General features: G+C 43.5%; 1 protein-coding gene across 1 annotated transcript in view; it reads right to left on the reverse strand.

The window, feature by feature from the left end:
* The window catches only part of SLC41A3 (solute carrier family 41 member 3), a 47,742-nt gene that overhangs the window by 18,110 nt on the left and 5,378 nt on the right, over nt 1–24,254 (reverse strand). The window contains exon 2 of the mRNA XM_024763379.1: nt 24,057–24,164. Coding sequence (XP_024619147.1) covers nt 24,057–24,164 — 108 coding nt within the window. The remainder of the gene's footprint in view (nt 1–24,056; nt 24,165–24,254) is intronic.

Here is a 24,254-nt window from a genome sequence, read left to right on the forward strand (position 1 = left end):
GCCCCTGTGTTGGTTCCTGTCAGTCAACCAACTGCAACGTACCAAGGTAGTCAGAGGGCTGGTGCTGGCCCACGACCCCCAGTACAAATCAGAAAGGGAGTCCTTCCTCAAGAAGCCTCACTTCCACCGGCTGGGAAGCGTGTAAAACACGTGCAGAAGTCTAGAACCCGTACAACCCACGAAGCGGCATGGAGGTGCCTCCTGGCGCCAGAGGCCCGAGACCAAGTCCAGGCTGAGCAGCAGAGGGAGCGGAGGAGAGGGTGCCTGGAGATCCCACAGGGACGAAGGCGGGGAGAGCCGGGGGGAAGCAGCTGCGGGTGTCAGGGAATTAGGCCAGGGGACGGCAGCGGGGCTGACGGGCACTGGATTCCCGTCCAGACACCGGGAGCGTGGGTTTCGGATGAGTTATCCCCGTGGAGGCTGAAATCGGCCAGGATGGTGGCGGGAACTGGTGTGCAGATGAAGACCCTCAGAGGGTCCAGTATCCAGGGCCGTGGGGGACGGAGCCGTGAAGGAGGGAAGGAACAGGGCCGGCCAGGAGGGTGAACCTCGGGCAGGGGCCCTCAGGCATGGGGGGTCAGGTCTCCATCAAGATACAGGGACATTTCTTTCCCCTAGAATGACGGTCCTGGAGAGGTCAGGCTAGGAGCTAGAGGCACAAGGCCAGCCCTGGCACAGGCTGGGGCCTTTCAAGACTCCAAGGCAAAGGAGTGGGAAGCTGGAGCGTCTCTAGACCAACCGAGATTCATCTCAGCAGAAGCAGCCCGCAGGCCCTTCCTAAGCGTGTGTTTGGATCACACTCAAACATCTTCAGCCTCTCTTAATCTCACGAGCCCTTACAGCTGCATCAACACACCTCCCTGCCCTGCAGTTCTGGCTGCAGCTCGGCCACTCGGCCTCTCCTTCAGCGACAGGCCCAGCTGTGAGAACCACCCCTCCTCCCGTCCCTCAGGTGAGGACGACTTCCTGCCGCTACCCGGCCTGGGGAGCTTTGCCACCCACAAGCTTGCCGGTGGACCCCTCCTTAATTCTGCTCAGCTCCTGTCCCTGCACCTCCTGTTTGCTGCCAGGTCCTGACTTGCCCAGCGAGTTAGAGCTTCACAAGGTCATCTGGCCCATTCACAACCAAAAATACTTACTGGATTAACAAAGAGGACTGACCCTTGCTGTCCTCCTCCTTCCTCAAACTGGAGGGTAGGGAAAGACAACCTTCTAACTTTTTATTTCTAAATAAACGTAGACTTTTTTTTGCAAGAGTTCCAAAGTCAGCGCAGAGAGTTTCCCATATACCTGTCGCCCAGTTTCTACTGACCGTAACACCTTATAGCAGGGGTCCCCAGCCCCTGGGCCGCACAGCACGAGGTGAGCGGCCGGCCATGGAGCAAAGCTTCATCTGCCACTCCCCGTCGCTCACACTACCACCTGAGCCATCCCTCCCCACCCCCGGCCGTGGAAAAATCGTCTTCCGCGAAACCGGTCCCTGGTGCCAGAAAGGCTGGGGACCGCTGTGTTCTAGAACCATAGGACAGTCATCAAACTAAGACGTTACCACTGGCCCAACACCACCAACTAGGTGACAGGGTGTATTCGCACATCCCGGCTTTCCCACCACTGTCCTTTCTCTGTTCCAGGAAGTAAGTCCGGACCCCCCACTGGCTCCTTGGTCTCCTCCAGGCAGTGACGGGTTCTCACCCTCCCTCGTCTTTCTCACCTTGACATTCTGCAGAAGGTCCCTCAACGTGGGCTTGTCTGGTGCCTCCGCATGACCAAACTGAGGGTGCCGGTCCGGAGGGAAGAGGCCGCCGAGGGGAGGCGCCTTCTCCGTGTGTGGAGTCCGAGGCGAGTGACACCACGTGGCCGACCACAGGCGCCCTGACCTCGGCTGGGGTGCGTCTGCCGGGATTCCGCCCTGCAGACTCGCTGTTTTCCCTTCCCCGCACGCTGTCAGCTAGAAGCCCCTCATCAGGTCGGCCCTGCGCTCCAGGGGAGGGGATGAAGCGGCTGCTCCTCCGTGGAAGCAGATCGAAGCTTTGGGGACACTTTCTGCAACTACCAGAGCGATTCACAATTCCTGGGGGAGATATCTGAAGCTCTGCACACATCCTGTTTCTCCTGCAAGTTCCACCTGGTGCTACTGCAGTGTCAGCGCCTCTAGGTCCTCTTACGGATGGAGCCAGGAAACGTACGTGTATGCACCCTAACCCCGCCATGCACACACGTAAATTTAGTTTCGTCTCCCTCTGTACGTCCTAAACAAACGTGAGTTTACAAGGATATCTCTGGCTCCGGTCCAGCATCACAGGGCTCATCGTGGCAGTGAGCAGACAGCCTTCAGACACACAATGGAAACAAGAAGAGGCTTCTACAGTGTAACACAAATTCAGAGGAAATCCTTGGGCAGAGAGAGCAGGGGAGTTAGGTGGACAGAGGACCCACGCCCAGAAATGACGGCAGGACATGTTTCCCGCCCAGGAAGGAGGCCCCGGGGACGACGGGCTCCTCGGACAGGTGGCGACTTGGCTTCAACAAGAGGCGCCTCTCCTCTCGCCTGACCGGCTTGTGCCGACGATGGGGTGCGTGGCTGAGCAGAAGCAGCGAGGGTGTGTGCTGGGGTCACAAGCAGGCAAGTGTCCAGAGTGGCCACAGTAAGAGGGACACAGACCAGTGAGACCAGTGAGCGGCTTGTACCTCCAGGGAGCACACTGTGACGCCCCCCAGCCATCAGGGGGTCACCTGCTCTACAGAAGAGATCCACCGACTAGGAGGAAACCCAAATAGAGGATGCTCGAGTGACCAAGAATCCCTGTCTCCTGAAGGCCACAGTCATGCCAGACTCAGCAGACTCCACAAATGGAGGCAAAAGCCTAAGGAAACAATCAAACAGAAGCCCAGTAAGACGCTAGGACAGCTAAACCAGGGGGTGGCAGAGTCCGGTGCCTTCGCACAGGGAGACACCGTCCGGGGTTCTAGAAAGCACAGACTCGGTCTCTGAATGTAAAGTAAAACACGGAGACAAGCAGGACTCCTCACAACGACCTCAGGAGCACAGAGCTTGAGAGCAAGATTAAGAGGAAACGAGTGAAATGAAAAATCAAGCGCAGGTGTTTTCCCAGAATGAAGCACAGCCAGATAGAGATGGAAAAAGGCAGATCCAGAAGCCGTGTGTGGATACAATGAAGCACAGCCAGACAGAGATGGAAAAAGGCAGATCCAGAAGCCGCGTGTGGATGCGTTAAAGTTGGAGAGACGGTGGGAATGTGAATGCATATCAGAATATAAGAAATCACAAAAAATAGGATTTTCATAGAGCTGAAGACAGACATACGTCTTTAGATTGAAAAATCTAACATGTATATAAGGTAAGGAAAAACAGTCCATGCCAGAAATACCGCGGTGATAAAAAAGAAAATGCAAAAGAAGTTCAGATGGGGGACTTCCCTGGCCGTCCAGTGGTCAGGACTCTGCATGTGCACTGCAGGGGGCACGGGTTCGATCCCTGGTTGGGGAACTAAGATCCCGCAAGCCGCACGACACGCAGCCCCCCGCCAAAAAAAAGTTCAGATAGGAAGATAAAATCAACAGACTACCTACAAGAAATGAGACTCAAAGAGACACGAGGCCACCATTAGCAACACTGGGTACAGAGGACACGGCAAGCCTGTCTCAGTTGAGGAAACATACCTGTGAACACTGCCTCGCTATCCGGACAGGCTGGGGTCAGCTGTGAGGATAAAGGCCCCGTCACACTTGGGAGTCCAGACAGTTCACCTGCCAGGACCCTCCCCTGAAGCAGGTCCTGGACGACACATGCAAACCAAACGAAAGATACATTTAAAAGGAAGCTGGTGGGGAGTGACAGCAGCCAGAGGGCGGACAGGGAAGCCCAGCCCGCGCTCTTTGGAGGAAACACAGGATGAACCACACAGACTGAGCACAGCAGCTCTGTGGGACGGTTAGAAGCCAGGCCAGGCCCTGCAGCAGCCAAGGAGAAGCCTCACCCACGATGGGAGGAAAGGTCGTTGTTGCCCTTGCCCCTCCCCCGGCACAGCCCCGAGGAGACAGGAGGCAGCCGTCCAGCCCCCGGGCCGCCCTTGGGACAGAGGGAAAGAATGGACTTGTCTGTGACCTTCTGGCTGGTCTAAGGGCTCCCAAGAGACGGGCTTCTCGCTCACCCGACTCACAGATCAGACCAGAAGCTAGCATAGTTTATGTATCAGGTCAGGACAACAGATTTAAAGTCCGGAAAGAAAAAAAAACGTGTCAACAAGTAATTCTGGCAAAAACTGTCCTTTGAAAATGAGGGGGGATTTAAGACATTTCTAGATAAATAAAAGCTGACAGAGTTCATTACCACTAGGCCTGCCCTATGGTCAATGTTAAAGGGAGTTGATGAAAGGATGATCAGAAGTCAAGTATATATATTGAAAAATATAAAGTTCTCCAGTAAAAGCAAACACACAGCCAAATATAAAAACCTGTGCATTGTAATTTTGGTTCATAACTCCACTTTTATGCCTTTGTAGGATTTAAAAAACAAAAGCATAAAAATAATTAAAATCTATATTACTGAGTACAAAGTATATAAAATGTAATTCATGATTAATTAAAATCTATATTACTGGGCTTCCCTGGTGGCACAGTGGTTGAGAGTCCACCTGCCGATGCAGGGGACACGGGTTCGTGCCCCGGTCCGGGAAGATCCCACGTGCCGCGGAGCGGCTGGGCCCGTGAGCCGTGGCCGCTGAGCCTGTGCGTCCGGAGCCTGTGCTCCGCAAAGGGAGAGGCCACAACAGTGAGAGGCCCGCGTACCGCAAAAAAAACAAAAAACAAACAAACAAACAACTATATTACTGAGTACACAGTATATAAAATGTAATTCATGATATCAATAATATAAACGGGGTAGAGCTTTAAAGGAATAGAATTTTTGACTAATTTAAGTTGGTAGCAGTTCAAAATAGATTATAACATTAGGATCTTATACGGATTCCCCAAGGTACCCACAAAGAAAACATCTACAGGACATACACAAGAAAAATGAGAAGTGAGTCAAGACCTATCACTACAAAAAATTAACTCCTCAAAAAAAAAAAAAAAAGAACTCATCAAAAAGACAGAAAGGGAGAAAATGAGAGGGAGAAAAGCTATGAGACATACAGAAAACAAATACCAAAACGGCAATAATTAGTCCTTGCCTATCACTAATTACTTTAAATGTAAATAAACTTCCCAATCGAAAAACATAAATGGGTAGAGTAAATTTTTAAATATACAAGATCCAACTACCTGCTGTCTACAGGAGGGTAACTTTAGATCTAACGACACACATGGATTGAAAGAGAAAAGGTGGAAAAAAGATATTCCTTACAAATAGCAACCAAACAAGAGGAAGGATGACTGTACTAGTATCAGACAAAATAGATACTAAGTAAAAAACTAATCCAAGAAACAAAGAAGGACATTATATACTGATAAGAAGACTGTGTATATTGATAAAATATATATTGATTATACACTGACAAAACCACCAGGAACACGTAACAGTTATAAACATACATAGACCAACCATCAGAACTCCTAAATATAGGACGCAAACGTTGACAGAATTGAAAGGAGAAGTAGACAGCTCTGCAATAACAGGAGAAGACTTCAATTCTCCACTTTCAATAATGGATAGGACAACCAGACAGAAGATTATGAAGGAAACAGAGGACTTGAACATCTCTACAGACGAACTGAACCTAACAAACAGATACATGATCCTCTACCCAACAACAGCAGAATACATAGTTTCTTAAGGGCACCTGGGACATTCGTTGAAAAAGAAGAAAAATCTCAAATCAACAACCTAATTTTACAACTAGAAAAGAACAAACTAAACCCAAAAGCTATGAGAATAAAAGAAATAATAAATATTAGGCCATCACCAAAAAAATCTACAAACAATAAATGGTTGACAGGGTGTATAGAGAAGGGAGCCCTCCTGCGCTGTTGGTGGAAATGTAAATTGGTGCAGCCACTGTGGAGAACAATATGGAGATTCCTTAAAAAACTAAAAATAGAACTACCGTATGATCCAGCAATCCTACTCCTGGGCATATATCCAGAGAAAACCATAATTCAAAAAGACGTGTACCCCGGGCTTCCCTGGTGGCGCAGTGGTTGAGAGTCCGCCTGCCGACGCAGGGGACACGGGTTCGTGCCCCGGTCCGGGAAGATCCCACATGCCGCGGAGCGGCAGGGCCCGTGAGCCATGGCCGCTGAGCCTGCGCGTCCGGAGCCTGTGCTCCACAATGGGAGAGGCCACAACAGTGAGACGCCCGCATACCGCAAACATAAAAAAAATTAAAAAAAGAAAAAAAAAAGAACATTTAAGAAAAATATTAAAAAAAAAAAAAGACATGTACCCCAGTGTTCATTGCAGCACAATTTACAATAGCCAAGACACGGAAGCAATCTCAGTGTCCATCAACAGAGGAATGGATAAAGAAGATGTGGTACATATAAACAATGGAATATCAGCCATGAAAAATAACGAAATAATGCCATGTGTAGCAACACGGATGGACCTAGAGACTGTCATACTAAGTGAAGTAAGTCACACAGAGAAAGACAAATATCATATGACATCGCTTATATGTAGAATCTAAAGGAATGGTACAAGTGAACCTATTTATAAAACAGAACTTCAGTCACAGACGTAGAAAACAAACTTGTGGTTACCAGGTGAGAAAAGGGAGGGGAGGGATCAACTGGGACACTGGGATTGACATATACACACTACTGTATATAGAGCAGATAACTAATAAGACTACTGAACAGTACAGGGAGCTCTATTCTGTGCTCTGTAATGACCTATATAGGAAGAGAATCTAAAAAAGAGTGGATAACGTGTATGAATCACTGACTCCCTTTGCTGTACAGCAGAAACTAACTGTAAGTCACCTACACGCCAATAAAAAATAGAGGAAAAAATAAATATTAGGGATAAATAGAAAAACAATGGAGAAAATCAACAAATGCTGTTTCTTCAAAAAGATCAACAAAATGATCAAACCTTAAGCTAGACTGATTAAGGGAAGAAAGAAAAGACTCACGTAACTAAAAGAACTGAGAAGACATTATTACTCAATTTACAGAAATAAAAAGTATTATCAGAGAGTACTTTAATGATTATATGCCAACAAATTGGACAACCTAGATGAAAAGGATAAATTCCTAGAAATGCACAATTGACCAAGTCTAAATCATGAAGAAATAGAAGCTCTGAACACACCCATAACTAGTAAGGAGATTGAACTGATAATCAAAAACCTCTCAATGAAGAAAAGCCGAGGACCAGATGGCTCTGCTGGTGAATTTTACCAAACATTTAAAGAAGAATTAACATCAAACCTCCTCAAACTCTTCCAAAGCAATTGCAGAGGAGGCAACATTTCCAAACTCATTCTATGAGGACAGATTTACACTGATACCAAAGCCACACAAAGACACTACAAGAAAACCACTGAGTAATATCCCTTATGAATATCGACACAAAAATCCTCAATAAAATTCTAGCAATACTAGAATTCAAGAGCACATTAAAATTACTGTACACCATGACCAAAAGAGATTTATTCCTGGAATGCAAGGCTAGTTCATATGAAAACGGATCAATACTCTATTAGTATTGATAGCAGTATACTCTATTAACAAAATGAAGGAAAATAAACCATGCCATCATGTCAACTGATGCAGAAAAAGCATCTGACACAATTCAACTTTCCATAATAAAAACATTCAACAAACTAGGAATAGAAGGAAACTACCCCAATATAATAAAAGCTATATATCAAAAGCCCACAACTAACATAACACTCATGGTGAAATACTGAAATTTTTCCTCTAAGATCCAGTAAAACAAGGATACCCACTTTCACCACTTTTATTCAACAGTCCTGAAAGTCTTAACCGGAGAAATTAGGCAAGAAAAAGAAATAAAAGACATTCAAATTGGAGAGAAAAGAAGTAAGAGTATCTCTACTCACAGATGACAGGACCTTATATGTAGAAAACCCTAAAGACTGCACAAAAACTGAACTAATAAAGCAATCCATCAGTCACAGAATATAAAATCAACAACAGAAACAAAAAACACCCACTTGTGTGTCTCTTTACTAACAATGAACAATCTGAAGAAAAAAACAATTTAACTTTCATTTACTGTAACATCAAAAAGAAAAAAACACTTGGGAATTAACTTGACAAAGAAGGTGAAAGACTTGTATGCTCAAAATGTCACTGAAAGAAATTTTGAAAGACACCAATAAATGGAAAGATATCCTATGTTCATGGATTGGAAAACAATATTGTTAAGGTGTCAGTATTACCAAAAGCAATCTACAGGTTTAACGCAATCCCTATCAAAAACCCAATGGCAAAAATAGAAAAAATTCATTTAAAAATTCATATGGAGTCTCAAGAGACCCCCCCAAAGCCAAAACAATCTTAAAAAAACAAACCAGGTTGGAAAAGACAAGATGGTGGAGTAGAAGACCTTGAGCTCCCCTCCTCCCATGAGCACACCAAAAGCACAACTAACTGTTGAACAACCGTCAATAAAAAAGACTGAAACATTACCAAAAAAGATATTCTACATCCAAAGACAAAGAAAAACATCACAGTGAGACAGTAGGAGGGGCATACTTGCAATCTAATCAAATCGCATACCCCCAGGGTGGGTGACCCACTGACTGGAGAATGATTACATCACAGAAGTTCTCCCATGGGAGTGAGACCTCTGAGCCCCACATCAGGCTCCCCAGCCTGGGGATCTGGCATTGGGGGAGGAGCCCCAGAGCATTTGGCTGTGAAGGCCAGCAGGTCTGAATCTCAAGAACTCCACAGGACTTGGGGAAACAAAGACTCCATGCTTGGAGGGTGCACACAAAGTCCCTTGAGCACCAGGTCGCAGCACAAAAGCAGTGACTCCAAAGGAGCCTGGGCTAGGCCTACCTGCTGGTCTTGGAGGGTCTCTTGGGCAGCTGTGGCCCTCTCCTGGGACATAAAAGCTGGTGGTTAACATATCCAGGAGCATGCATCTGGAGGCTGATATCTTGCTTGGGACGTTAGCACCAAGACCTGGCCCCACCCAACAGCCTGTAGGCCCCAGTGCTGGGACGCCTCAGGCCAAACAACCAACAGGCAGAACACAGCCCCACCCATCAGCAGACAGGCTGCCTAAACACTTTCTGAACCCACAGCCACCTCTAGACGTGCCCCTTGACATGGCCCTGCCCACCAGAAAGCCTGTACCAGCCTCTAGACCAGGCTTACCAACCAGGGGGCAGACACCAGAAGGAAGGAAACTACGATCCTGAAGCCCACAGAAGTGAGTCTGAAAATACAGGTCAGAACCTACCCTGGGACCAGCTTGTCCCTGGCCCTTGGGTGACGAGAGGGGAGAGCACTGCTGGGACACAGAGAACATCCCCTACAGAGGCCACTTCTCCAAGGATGAGGAATGTAACTAAGCTACTACGTACATGAAAATACAAATATAAATTTAAACAAAATGACATGGCAAAGCAATATGTTTCAGACGAAGGAACAAGATAAAACCCCAGAAGAACTACGAAGTGAAGTGGAGATGGGCAACCTACTCAAGAAAGAGTTCTGAGTAACGGTCACAAAGATGATGCAAGAGCACAGGGAAAGAATGGAGGCACGACTGAGAAGTTACAAGAAGTTTTCAAGAAAGAATTAGAAAAAAAAAAGAACCACCAGAGTTGAAGAGTACAATAAATGAAATGAAAAATACACCAGAAGGAACCAAGAGCAGAATAAATGAGGCAGAAGAATGGTTAAGTGAGCTGGAAGACAGAGTGGAAATCACTGTCTCAGAACGTAATAAAGAAAAAAGAATGAAAAGAAACAGGGACAGTTTAAGAGGCCTCTGGGACAACGTCAAATGCACCAACATTCGAGTTATAGGGGTTCCAGCAGAAGATGAGAGAGAGAAAGGGCCTGAGGAGATATTTGAAGAGATAATAGCTTAAAATTTCTCTAACATGGGAAAGGAAACAGTCACCCAAGTCCAGGAAGCACAGAGTACCATACAGGATCAACCCAAGTAAGAACATGCCAAGACATATAGTAATCAAACTGACGAAAATTAAAGAGGAAGAGAAAATATTAAAGGCAATAAGGGAAAAGCAACAAATAACAAAGGAACCCCCAAAAGGTTATCAGCAGATTTTCAGCAGAAACTCCGCAGGCCAGAAAGGAGTTGCATGATATCTTTAAAGTGATGAAAGGGAAAAACCTACAACCAAGAATACTCCATCCAGCAAGGGTCTTATTCAGATTCAATGGAGAAATAAAAGCTTTACAGACAAGCAAAAGCTAAAAGAATTCAGCACCACCAAACCAGCTTTACAACAAATGCTGAAGGAACTTCTTTAAGCAGAAAAGAAAAGGCCACAACTAGAAACAAGAAAATCGCGAATGGACAAGCTCACTGGTAAAGGGAAACAGAGAGTGAAAGTAGGAAATCATCCACACACAAGTATATATCTAAACCAAAATCATGAGAGGAGAAAAGTATAAATGCAGGATATCAGAAATGCATTGGAAATGAACATATCAGCAACTTAAAACAATCATGTATATATATAGACTGCTATAGTAAAATCTCATGGTAACCGCAAACCAAAAATCTACAACAGATATACACACAAATAAGAATGACTCCAAGACAGACTGGTGATCTCTTAGAATAATAGGCGTCAGTGGCCCCTTGTTCCAAAGGTGCCAACTCACCTATGCAGGACATATTAAGAGTTTGTTTGGGAGATTAGTTCAAGATGGCAGAGTAGAAGGACGTCAGCTCACCCCATTCTTATGAAAACACCAAAATCACAACTAATTGTTGAACAACCAATGACAAAAAAATGCTGGAACCTAAAAAAACAAAAAAAAAGATACCCTACATCCAAAGACAAAGAAGAAGCCACAACGAGACGGTAGGAGGGGTACAATCATGATAAAATCAAATCCCATACCTGCTGGGTGGGTGACTCACAGACTGGAGAATAATTACATCACAGAAGTTCTCCCATAGGAGTGAGAGTTCTGAGCCCCACATCAGGCTTCCCAGCCTGGGGATCCGGTAACAGGAGGAGTAGTCCCCAAAGAATCTGGCTTCGAAGGCCAGCAGGGCTTGAATGCAGGACTTCCACAGGACAGGGTGAAACAGAAACTCCATTCTTGGAGGGCACACACAAAGTCCTGTGCGCACCAGGACCCAGGGGTAAAAAGCCCATAAGAGACTGGACCAGACCTACCTGCTAGTACTGGAGGGTCTCCTGCAGAGGTGAGGGGGAGGGCAGCCAAAGCTCACTGCAGGGACAAAGACACTGGCAAGAGCAGTTCTGGGAAGTACTCACTGACCTGAGCCCTCCTGGAGGCCACCACTAGCCCCACCATATAGCCTGTAGGCTCCAGTGCTGGGTCACCTCAGGCCAAACAACTAACAGGGAGGAAAAATAGCCCCACCCATCAGCAGATTAAAGTTTTACTGAGCATGGCCCTGCCTACCAGAGGGACAAGACCCAGCTCCACCCACCACCAGTCCTTCCCATCAGGAAACTTGCAAAAGCCTCTCTGATAGCCTCATCTGCCAGAGGGCAGACAGCAGAAGCAGAAAGAACCCTAATCCTGCAGCCTGCAGAACAGAAACCACATTCACAGAAAGTTGGACAAAATGAAATGGCAGAGGAATATGTTCCAGGTGAAGGAACAAGATAAAACCCCAGAAAGTCAACTAAGTGGAGATAGGCAACCTTCTGGAAAAAGAATTCAGAATAATGATAGTGAAGATGATCCAGGATCTCAGAAAAAGAATGGAGGCAAGGACCGAGAAGATGCTAGAAATGTTTAACAAAACCCCAGAAGAACTAAAGAACAAACAAACAGAGATGAACAATACAATAACTGAAATGAAAAATACACTAGAAGGAATCAATAGCAGAATAACTGAGGCAGAAGAACAGATAAGTGAACTGGAAGACAGAACGGTGGAAATAACTGCCGAGGAGCAGAATAAAGAATGAAAAGAAATGAAGAGAGTCTAAGAGACCTCTGGGATGACATTAAATGCACCATCATTTGCATTATAGGGGCCCCAGAAGCAGAAGAGAGAAAGGACCTGAGAAAAGGTTTGAAGAGATAATAACTGAAAACTTCCATAACACGGAAAAGGAAACAGTCACCCAAGTCCAGGAAGCGCAGAGTCCCAAGAAGGATAAACCCAAGGAGGAGGAACATGCCGCCAAGACACACGGTAATCAAACTGACAAAAATTAAAGGCAAAGAAAAAAACTTTAAAAGCAACAAGTGAAAAACAACAAATAACATACAAGGGAACGCCCATAAGGTTATCAGCTGATTTCTCAGCAGAAACTCTGCAGGCGAGAAGGGAGTGACATAATATATATATAAAGTGATGAAAGGGAAGAACCTACAACCAAGAATACTCTATCCAGCAAGGCTCTCATTCAGATTTGACAGAGAAATCAAAAGCTTTATGGACAAGCAAAAGCTAAGAGAATTCAGCACCCCCAGGCCAACTTTCCAACAGATGCTAAAATAACTTCTCTAGGCAGGAAAGCAACCAGCAGCTTAAAATAACCACGTACATATATAGACTGCTATAACAAAACCTCATGGGAACAGCAAACCCAAAATCTATAATAGGTACAAACACAAAGAAGGAAACACAACCCAAACAGAACACTAAAGATGGTCATCAAACCACAAGAGAAGAGAAAAAGAGAGGAAAGGAAGAAAAAAGACCTACAAGAACAAACCAAAAGGATTAAGAAAATGGCAATAGGAACATACATTTTGATAATCACCTTAAATGGATTAAATGCTCCAACCAAAAGCCACAGAATGGCTGAATGGATACAAAAACAAGAGCCATATATATGCTGTTTACAAGAGACCCACTTCAGACCTAGGGACACATACAGACTGAAAGTGAGGTGATGGAATAACATATTCCATGCAAATGAAAATCAAAAGAAAGCTGGAATAGCAATACTCATATCAGACAAAATAGACTTTAAAATAAAGACTATTATAGGAGACAAAGAAGGACACTACATAACGATCAAGGGATCAATCCAAGGAGAACACATAACAATTGTAAATAGATACGCATCCAACAGAGGAGCACCTCAATATGTAAGGCAAACACTAAGAGCCATAAAGGGAGAAATCGACAGTCACACAATAATAGTGGGGGCTTTAACACCCCACTTTCTTTTTTTTTTATAGCATGCTTTCTTTTTTTTAGTACCTATTGTTTTTTAAAAATTAATTAATTAATTAATTAAGTTGTGCCAGGTCATCCAAGCAGCCAGCGGGATCCTTAGTTGAGGTTCGCCGGCTCCTTAGTTGTGGCATGTGGACTCCTTAGTTGTGGCAGGCGGGCTCCTTAGTTGTGGCTCACAGGCTACTTAGTTGCAGCACGCGAACACTTACTTGCGACACGCATGAGGGATCTGGTTCCCGGACCAGGGATCGAATCTGGGCCCCCTGTATTGGGAGTGTGGAGTCTTAACCACTGGGCCACTAGGGAAGTCCCAGCACCCCACTTTCATCAATGGATAGATCATTCAGAAAGAAAATCAAAGAGGAAACACAGGCCTTAAATCACCCATTAGACCATATGGACTTAATTGATATTTATAGAGCATTCCATCCAAAAGCAGCAGAATACACATTCTTCTCATGTGCATGCAGAAGAGTCTTCAGGATCTAGTACATGCTGGGCCACAAAGCAAGCCTTGGTAAATTTAAGAAAACTGAAATCATATCAAGCATCTTTTCCAACCACAATGCTATGAGATTAGAAATAAACAACAAGGAAAAAACTGTAAAAAACAAACACGTGGAGGCTAAACAATGTGCTGACAAATGAAAAATATCAAACAAAATACCTAACTTTACACCTAAAGCAACTAGAGAAAGAAGAACAAACAAAACCCAAAGTTAGTAGAAGGAAAGAAATCATAAAGATCAGAGCAGAAATAAATGAACTACAAACGAATAAAACAATACCAAAGATGAAAGAAACTAAAAGCTGGTTCTTTGAAAAGATAAACAAAACTGATAAGCCATTAGCCAGCCTTATCAATAAAAAAAGGGAGAGGGCCCAAATCAATAAAATTAGAAATGAAAAAGGAGAAGTTACAACAGACACCACAGAAATACAAAGGAGCATAAGAGACTACTACAAGCAACCACATGCCAATAAAATGAACAACCTGGAAGAAATGGACAAATTCTTAAAAAGGTACAATCTCCCAAAGCTGAACCAGGAAGAAATAGAAAATGTGAACAGACCAATCACATATACTGAAGTTGAATCTGTGATTTAAAAACTCCCAACAAAGGGACTTCCCTGGTGGTCCAGTGGTTAAGAATTGGTCCTGCAATGCAGGGAACGCCAGTTCGATCTCTTGTCAGGGAACTAACATCCCACATGCTGCAGAGCAACTAAACCTGTGCGCCACAACTACTGAGCCCGTGCACTCCCGAGCCTGTGTGCTACAACTAAAGAGAAGCCTGTGCACCGCAACAAAGAGCCCACGTGCTATGAGGCCACTATTACCCTGATACCAAAACCAGACAAAGATACCACAAAAAAAGAAAATTACCAGCCAATATCATTGATGAACACAGACGCAAAAATCCTCAACAAAATACTAGCAATCTGAATTCAACAATACATTAAAAGGATCATACACCATGATCAAGTGGGATATATCCCAGGGATGCAAGGATTTTTCAATTCTGCAAATCAGTCATGTGCTACACCACATCAACATACTGAAGAAAACCATATGATCATCTCAATAGATGCAGAAAAGCTTTTGCCAAAATTCAACACCCATTTATGATAAAAACTCTCCAGAAAGTGGGCACAGAGGGAACCTACCTAAATATAATAAAGTCCACAAAAAAATAAATAAATTCCACATATGACAAACCCACAGCTAACATCATACTCAACAGTGAAAGGCAGAAAGCATTTCCTCTAAGATCAGGAACAAGACAAGGATGTCCACTCTCACCACTTTTATTCAACATAGTTTTGGAAGTCCTAGCCATGGCAATCAGAGAAGAAGAAGAAATAAAAGGGATCCAAATTGGAAAAGAAAAAGTAAAACTGTCGCTGTTTACAGATGACATGATACTATACACAGATAATCCTAAAGGTGCTACCGGAAAACTATTACAGCTCATCAATGAATTTGGTAAAATTGCAGTACATGAAATTGATACACAAAAATCTGTTGCATTTCTATACACTAACAATGAAAGGTCAGAAAGAGAAATTAAGGAAACTATCTCATTTACCACTGCTTCAAAAAGAATAAAATACCTAGGAATAAAGCTACCTAAGGAGGCAAAGACTTGTACTCCAAAAGGTGTAAGACACTGATGTAAGAAATCGAAAATGACACAAACGGAATGATACACCATGTTCTTGGATTGGAAGAATCAATATTGTCAAAATGACTAGAGTATCCTAGGCAACGTACAGATTCAATGCAATTCCTATCAAATTACCAACTGCATTTTTCACAGAACTAGAACAAAAAAATTTTTAATTTCTATGGAAACACAAAAGACCCCAAAGAGTCAAAGCAATCTTGAGAAAGAAAAACGGAGCTGGAGGAATCAGGCTCCCTGACTTGAGACTATACTACAAAGCTACAGTAATCAAAACAGTGTGATTCTGGCACAAAAACAGACATATAGATCAATGGAACAGGATAGAAAGCCCAGAAATAAACCCACACACCTATGGTCAATTAATCTATGACAAAGGAGGCAAGACTATGCAGTGGAGAAAAGAAAGTCTCTTCAATATGTTGTGCTGGGAAACTGAACAGCTACAAAATGAAATTAGAACATTCCCTAACACCAAACACAAAAATAAACTCAAAATGGATTAAATGTAAGACCGGATACTATAAAACTCCTAGAGGAAGGTACAGGCAGAACACTTTTTGACATAAATCACAGCACTATCTTTTTGGATCCACCTCCTAGAGTAATGGAAATAAAAACAAAAATAAACAAATGGGACCTAATTAAACTTAAAAGCTTTTGCACAGCAAAGGAAACCGTAAACAACACAAAAAGCTCATCTACAGACTGGGAGAAAATATTTGCAAATGATGCAACTGAGAAGAGATTAATCTCTTAAATACACGAACAGGGCTTCTCTGGTGGCGCAGTGGTGGAGAGTCCGCCTGCCGATGCAGGGGACACGGGTTCATGCCGCAGAGCGGCTGGGCCCCTGAGCCACGGCCGCTGAGCCTGTGCATCCAGAGCCTGTGCTCCGCAACGGGAGAGGCCACAACAGTGAGAGGCCCGCGTACCACAAAAATAAATAAATAAATAAAACATACAAACAGCTTATACAGCTCAATATCAAAAAAACGAACAACCCAATCAAAACATGGGCAGAAGATCTAAAAAGACATTTTTTCAAAAGAAGACATGCAGATGGCTAACAAACACATGAAAAGATGCTCAACATCACTAATTATTAGAGAAGTGCAAATCGAAACTACAATGACGTATCACCTCACACCAGTCAGAATGGCCACCGTTAAAAAGTCTACAAATAATAAATGCTGGAGAGCGTGTGGAGAAAAGGGAATGCTTCTACACTGTTGGTGGGAAGGTAAATTGGTACAACCACTATGAAGAACAGAACGGAGGTTCCTTTAAAAACTAAAAATAGAGCTACCATATGATCCAGTAATCCCACTCCTGGGCATGTATCTGGAGAAAGCCATAACTAGAAAAGATACATGGACCCCAATGTTCATGGCGGCACTACTTACAATAGCCAAGACACAGAAGCAACCTAAATGTCCATCGACAGAGGAATGGATAAAGAAGATGTTGTACATATATACAGTGAAATACTACTCAACCATAAAAAAAGAATGAAATAAGCCATTTGTAGCAACATGGATGGAGCCAGAGACGATCATACTAAGTAAGACAAAGACAAACATCACATGGTATCACTCATATGTGGAATCTAACTAAAAACAATGATACATGAACTAATTTACAGAACAGAAACTGACTCAAAAACATAGAAAACTTATGGTTACCAAAGGGGAGGGGGAGAGAGGGATAAATTTGGAGTTTGTGCTTAAAATATACATACTACTATATAGATAACCAACAAGGACCTACTGTATAGCACAGGGAACTATACTCAATAGCTTGTAATAACCTATAATGGTAGAGAGTGTAAAAATAAATAAATAAATATACATATATAAAACTGAATCACTTTACTGTACACCTCAAACTAACACAATATTGTAAATCAACTACATTTCAATAAAAATTTTAAAAAAAGAACAAATTTGGAGGCCTCATACTTCCTGATTTTAAAACCTATTTCAAAGCTACAGGCTTTGAAGGCACATAGACCAACAGACTAGAACAGAGACCCCAGAAATAAACCCTGGCATATATAATCAAATAATTTTTGACAAGCATGCCAAGACAGTTCAATGGGGAGAGGACAGTCTTTTCAACAAATGGTGCTGGGAAATCTGGACAGCCACGTACAAAAAGGATGAAGTTGAACCTTTACCTAATACCATATACAAAAATTAACTCAAAATGGATCAAAGATTAAACATTAGAGTGAAATCTATAAACTTCTCAGAAGAAAACATAGGGGAAAATCTTATGACATTGTATTTGGTTATGATTTCTTGGATACGACTCAAAAAGCACAGGTAAGAAAATAAAAATAGATAAACTGGACTACATCAAAATTTAAAACTTTTGTGCATCAAAGGACACAATCAACAGAGTGAAAACAAAACCAACAGAAAGGGAGAAACTATTGGCAAATCATATATCTGATAAGGGTTAAGTTCCAGAATACATAAAGAACTCCTACAGCTCACCAACCAATAAATAAACCCCATTAAAAAATGTATATAGGACTTGAATAGACATTTCTCCAAGACAATTAAAAATGGCAAAGAGCACATGAAAAGATGTTCAACATTACTAATTATTAGGGAAATACAAATCAATATCACAGCCATTAGGATGGCTACTACTTAAAAAACAAACAACGCCCCCCCAAAAACAAAACAAAAACCCAGGAAATAACAAGTGCTGAGGAGGACGTGGAGAAATGCACACTTAACGACAGTTAAGATGGTAAAATTTATGTGTATTTTACTAAAATTAAAATAAAATATTTTAAAAGACCCTTTCAGGGGGGTGAAAAGTCAAGCCAGAGAATGGGAGAAAATTTTTGCAAACCACATATATGACAAAAGACTCATACACAGAATTTATAAAGAGCTCTCAAAACTCAAGAGTAATAACAGTAATGTAATTTGATATGAAAAGATGCTTCACTCAAAGAGCTATGTGATGGCAAAGAAGCACATGAGAAAAGACGACCGTTATTAGTCATTAGGGAAATGCAAATTAAGACCAAGATTGAGATATCACTACATAATTATTAAAACAGCTAAAATAAAAACTAGACGATACCAAATACTGGTGAGGATGCAGAAAAACTGAATATCTCAAAAACTGCTGGTGAGATTTCATAAAATTTTCTGGCAGTTTTTAAAATATATTTTTAAAATTTTTATTTCTTTTATTACTTATTTTGGCTGTGCCAGGTCTTAGTTGTGGCATGCAGGATTATTTATTTATTTATTTATTTATTTTTGCAGCATGTGGACTCTCAGTTGCGGCACTGCAGACTTATTAGTTGTGGCATGCGCATGGCATCGAGTTCTCCAACCAGAGATCAAACCCGGGCCCCATGCATTGGGAGCATGGAGACTGACCCTGAACGTGAAATTCTGATTCATACCCTTTGTTCACGTTGCTATTGAAGGGTCTGTCTTCGTGCTGATGTAAAAGAGCTGCTTAGATACTTGAGGATACAGATGCTCTGTTAATTTTGTATAACTCTTCCCCTTGTGGGTTATTCCCCTTTTAATTTGTGCAAGGAAACTGTACGGGTAGAATTGTGTCCCCCCAACAGAACTTGAAGTCCGAACCCCCAGAACCCCGTAACGGACTTGATTTGGAAATAGGGTGGTTGGAGATGAACTTAGTTTATACGAGGTCACACTGGGGTAGGGTGGGCACCTAATCCAACGTGGCTGCTGTCCTTATAGAAAGGGGAGGTTTGGAGATATGTGCACACAGGCAGAGCCACAAGAATACAAAGACAGAGGTTGGGGCAGTGCATCTACAGGCCAGGGAACAGTGGAGATCACAGCAGACCCAGAGCTGGGGAAAGGCCTGGAGCAGAGCCTCCTATAGCCTCAGGGGGAGCCAGCCCATCCCAGCCTCCATCTCTTGACTTTTAACCAGAGCTTGGAGACCATACATTGCTGTTGTTTAAGCCACTCGGTCTGTGGTGCTTTGTTATGACAGCCCCAGGGAACTAAAATTATTACGTAGCTCGCAGTTGAACTGAGACAAGGCATCGTCTTTCCTTTATGAGTTCTGCACTTGTTCTGCTACTTAAAAAGCATTTCTTGTCACCAACTCTAAAAATACTGATGTGTTTTTCTGGTATCATGCTTTACTTTAAATTACTCCATGTATTCAAAATATACATTTAGGTATGACATAAAATAAAAATTACTTCTGAAGAATTAGCCGATTATCTCAGAACCACTTATTAATAATTCGCCCTCTTTTCACTGATTTAAAATGTCATATTATTATACAGTAGATTGTATTTGTAAAGTCTGAGTTTATTTCTGGATGTTCTGTTTTGTTCTCTGATATATCAATTGAGACTGGCTGCAAAATATTTTTCTTACTATAACTTTATATTATGTTGTAAAATCTGGAAATCAAATTTCACTATTATTCTTTCTCTTTTTCCTACCAATATTTTCATGGTTATTCTGACTCATTCCTCCAGATAAACTTTAAAATAATACTGTCAAGGGCTTCCCTGGTGGCGCAGTGGTTGAGAGTCTGCCTGCCGATGCAGGGAACACGGGTTCGTGCCCCAGTCCGGGAAGATCCCACATGCCGCGGAGCGGCTAAGCCCGTGAGCCATGGCCGCTGAGCCTGCGCGTCCGGAGCCTGTGCTCCGCAACGGGAGAGGCCACAACAGTAAGAGGCCTGCGTAACACACACACACACACACACACACACAGAAATAATAATAATAAAAATAATACTGTCAAATGTTCCCCCAAATCTCTCTGGCATTAACTGCATTAATTTTATAAACAAAAACAGGGAGAACTGGTAACTTTACAACATTGATTTTTCCCATCAGAAACTCCGTCTCTCCCTCCAAATTTCTATTTCCCTTTATGGAGTTTTGTCATTTTATTTGAATGGGTCCCACACATTTCTTTTCGAGGCTTCAGGATGAAAAAGTTTTAAAATTGGTTCACAGTTTGAAATGGTACCTAATCAAACTTACAAGCTTTTGCACAGCAAAGGAAACCATAAACAAAACGAAAAGACAACCTACAGAATGGGAGAAAATATTTGCAAATGATGCAACCAACAAGGGCTTAATTTCCAAAATATACAAACAGCTCATACAACTCAACAACAACAAACAACCCAATCAAAAAATGGGCAGAAGACCTAAATAGACATTTCTCCAAAGAAGACATACAGATGGCCAATAGGCACATGAAAAGATGCTCAACATGGCTAATCATTTGAGAAATGCAAATCAAAACTACAATGAGGTACCACCTCACACAGGTCAGAATGGCCATCATCAAAAAATCCGCAAACAGTAAATGCTGGAGAGGGTGTGGAGAAAAGGGAACCCTCTTGCACTGTTGGTGGGAATGTAAATCATTTACACAGTGTAGCCACTGTGAAGAACAGTATGGAAGTTCCTCAGAAAACTAAAAATAGAGCTACCATATGATCCAGCAATCCCACTCCTGGGCATATATCGGACAAAACTATAATTCAAAAAGATACATGCACCCCAGTGTTCATGGCTGCACTATTTACAATAGCCAAGACATGGAAGCAACCTAAGTTTCCACTGATAGAGGAATAGATAAAGAAGATGTGGTACACATATACAGTGGAATATCACTCAGTCATAATGAAGAACGAAATAATGCCATTCTCAGCAACACGATGCAACTAGAGATCCAGTGAAGTCAGTCAGAAAGACAAATACCATGTGATATCACTTATACGTGGAATCTAAAATATGACACGTGAGTCTATGAAACAGAAAGATTCACAGGGAACAGACTGCTGGTTGCCAAGGGGGAAGGGGTTGGGGGAGGGGTGGAGTGGGAGGTTGGGGTTAGCGGATGTAAGTTTTTATATATAGGATGGATAAAGAACAAGGTCCTACTGTACAGCACAGGGTACTATATTCAATATCCTATGATAAACCATAATGGAAAAGAATATACAAATAAAAAAAGAATGTATATGTATGTACAACTAAAAAATATTTGTTCATTGTTTGAAAGATATCTGCAATTTTTTCAAATCAATTTTACGATTCAGTTGTATTTTTAATGACCAATTTTGGTGCATGCAGAAGTATCTAGTTACACACGTTAATGTCTATTATAAATTTCACCTATTTTGAAACCAGATCACTTTACTGAGATTATTAGTTTTAAAACTTTTCTAGTTGATTTGCTTAGTTTTCCAAGAAGATAAGCATATCAATAGCAAATAGTAAGTTTTTCTCCCTCTTTTTTATTTAAGGGTCTTATTTCCTTTTCTTGGCATATTACGCTAGCTAAAACATCCAGAACAGTATCAATAAAATATTCTTCCATTTCAAGTTGCACTAAGAATATTTTTTACATCATGAGTGGGTCTTGAAGGCAGAACTAATCTACAGAGATTGGAAGTGGATCAGGGGTTTCTGGGATGGACTGTGGGTGGCAGGCTCTGTATCTTGACTGGGACAGTGGTTATGTCAGTGTGTATATCTGTCAAAAGTCACTGACCCGTACACTTAAAATTTTGAGTTTTTGTTGTATTGATTTACACATTAATACCATGTTGGGTGTTGAAAGGTTCTTTTTTTTGTTTTTTATAAATTTATTTATTTAATTTATTCATTTTTGGCTGAGTTGGGTCTTCATTGCTGCGCAGGCTTTCTCCAGTTGCGACGAGCAGGGGCTTCTCTTCGTTGCAGTGCGTGGGCTTCTCATTGCAGTGGCTTCTCTTTGCTGTGGAGCATGGGCTCTAGGCGCGCGGACTTCAGTAGTTGTGGCTCGCGGGCTCTAGAGCGCAGGCTCAGTAGTTGTGGCGCACGGGCTTAGTCACTCTGCGGCATGTGGGATCTTCCCGGACCAGGGCTCGAACCCGTGTCCCCTGCATTGGCAGGCGGACTCTTAACCACTGCACCACCAGGGAAGCCCCTGAATGCTTTTATAAAGGTTCTATTGCACTGATAATGGGGCTGTTCTCCTCAAACAGGCTGTGATGATGAACTGTTCCGATCATTCTTTTCTCCCCCCCACATTTTACGCATTTAAAAAACATTATAACAGTAAGAAACAATCACAGCACAGAAGTGTTCAATATGCATTAAGCACCATGGAATAAAAACGTAACTCAAAGCACAGGGCTTACGAAGCCGCCTGCCAATGCAGGGGACACGAGTTCAAGCCCTGGTTTGGGAAGATCCCACATGCTGCGGAGCAGCTAAGCCCGTGCGCCACAACTACTGAGCCTGTGCTCTAGAGCCCGCGAGCCACAACTACTGAGCCTGCGTGCCACAACTACTGAAGCCCACGAGCCTAGAGCCCGTGCTCCGCAACAAGAGAAGCCACGGCAATGAGAAGCCCGTGCACCGCAATGAAGACCCAACGCAGCCTAAATAAATAAATAAAATTAATTTATACTAAAAAAAAATGTAACCTGAAACGCCACCATGGCAGGGATTACCATCAACATTTCTTCCCTCTCACCAACACATTTAATCACACTTACGTGTGTGCACGGGTGTATGTGCACACACACGGGCACCATGTCACCTGCCACTTAAGACATTTCAATGGCCTACAAGACTGCACGGTCCGGCCTCTGCTGTGACAAATTACCACAAACTCAGTGGTTGAAAATGATGCAAACGTCTTCTCTTTCAGTTCTGGAGGCCAGGGGTCTACAGAGGGTCTATGCAGGGGGGCAGCTGTTTCTTTCCATTTCCAGCAGGTAGAGCTACACCTGGCTCACGGCCCTTCCTTCATCTTTGCAGGTGGTGGCGAGCATCTGCTCCCCCAACTCTGCTTCCTTCTTGTGTCTGACGTTTCCCCCCAACCCCGCCTCCCCTTGGTAAGGACCCTTGTGACAACACCGGGCCCCCTGGACAATCTAGGATTATCTCCTACCACAAGGGCCTTAACTTAATCGTATGCAAACACCTCCACTAAGGGAGCGTTCAGTCTCCACGGGTCAGGACGTGGACATCTTTGCGGGCTGCTGTTCAGCTGGCCACCCCTCACCTCTCTCTCCAGCCTCGGGCTCCAGGGACCCCCCCAGCACCCCAGCTGCATCGCCCACCTCTCGGTGTCTAGAACACAGCGCATCAGGACGTTTCCACAGAGAAAGGAGACCATCCCCATAACAGAAGGAAAGGGATTTCCATGCCCTGGGAAGGTGAGGAGAGTAGCAAAGCTGGGAACTGTGACAGAGTGCCCAGAGGAGGACACCCTGGTGACGAGGATTCTAGGACATTCGCCACTGCTTCTGGGTCATGTGTGGAACCAGCCTCAGGCTCCAGCATGAACAGGGGACACAAGGACACAGCGCCCCTGACACCTGGGCCTCGTCCGCAGCCCAGCCTCTGGCCGAAAGGCAGGGTGATGGCTGGGAGGAGGGACCAGGTAGAGCCACACGACAGGAAAACTCCCAACGACATCAGATTTTCAGAGTCCGACCCACCCACCCACAAGCTCCACGGGGAGACATGGAGGTCGTCAGATGTGCAGACGTCCACTCACTGCGGTGGAGAGGCGTGAGGCCAGTGTCATCTCCAGGTTGCCCTTCAGGCCCACCAGGGGCGGCACCAACGTCAGCAGGTCCTTCACCTCCGTGAACACGGGCCAGTGCTGCGGGGAAAGAACTGGGGGTCAGTCCAAGCACACGTACCGCGCCTCTCAGGAACTACTCGAGAGATACTTCGACAAGTCCTCGTTCCC

Source organism: Neophocaena asiaeorientalis, unplaced genomic scaffold (genome assembly GCF_003031525.2).
Source record: "Neophocaena asiaeorientalis asiaeorientalis breed wild unplaced genomic scaffold, Neophocaena_asiaeorientalis_V1.1 scaffold433, whole genome shotgun sequence".
NCBI lineage: Eukaryota > Metazoa > Chordata > Mammalia > Artiodactyla > Phocoenidae > Neophocaena > Neophocaena asiaeorientalis.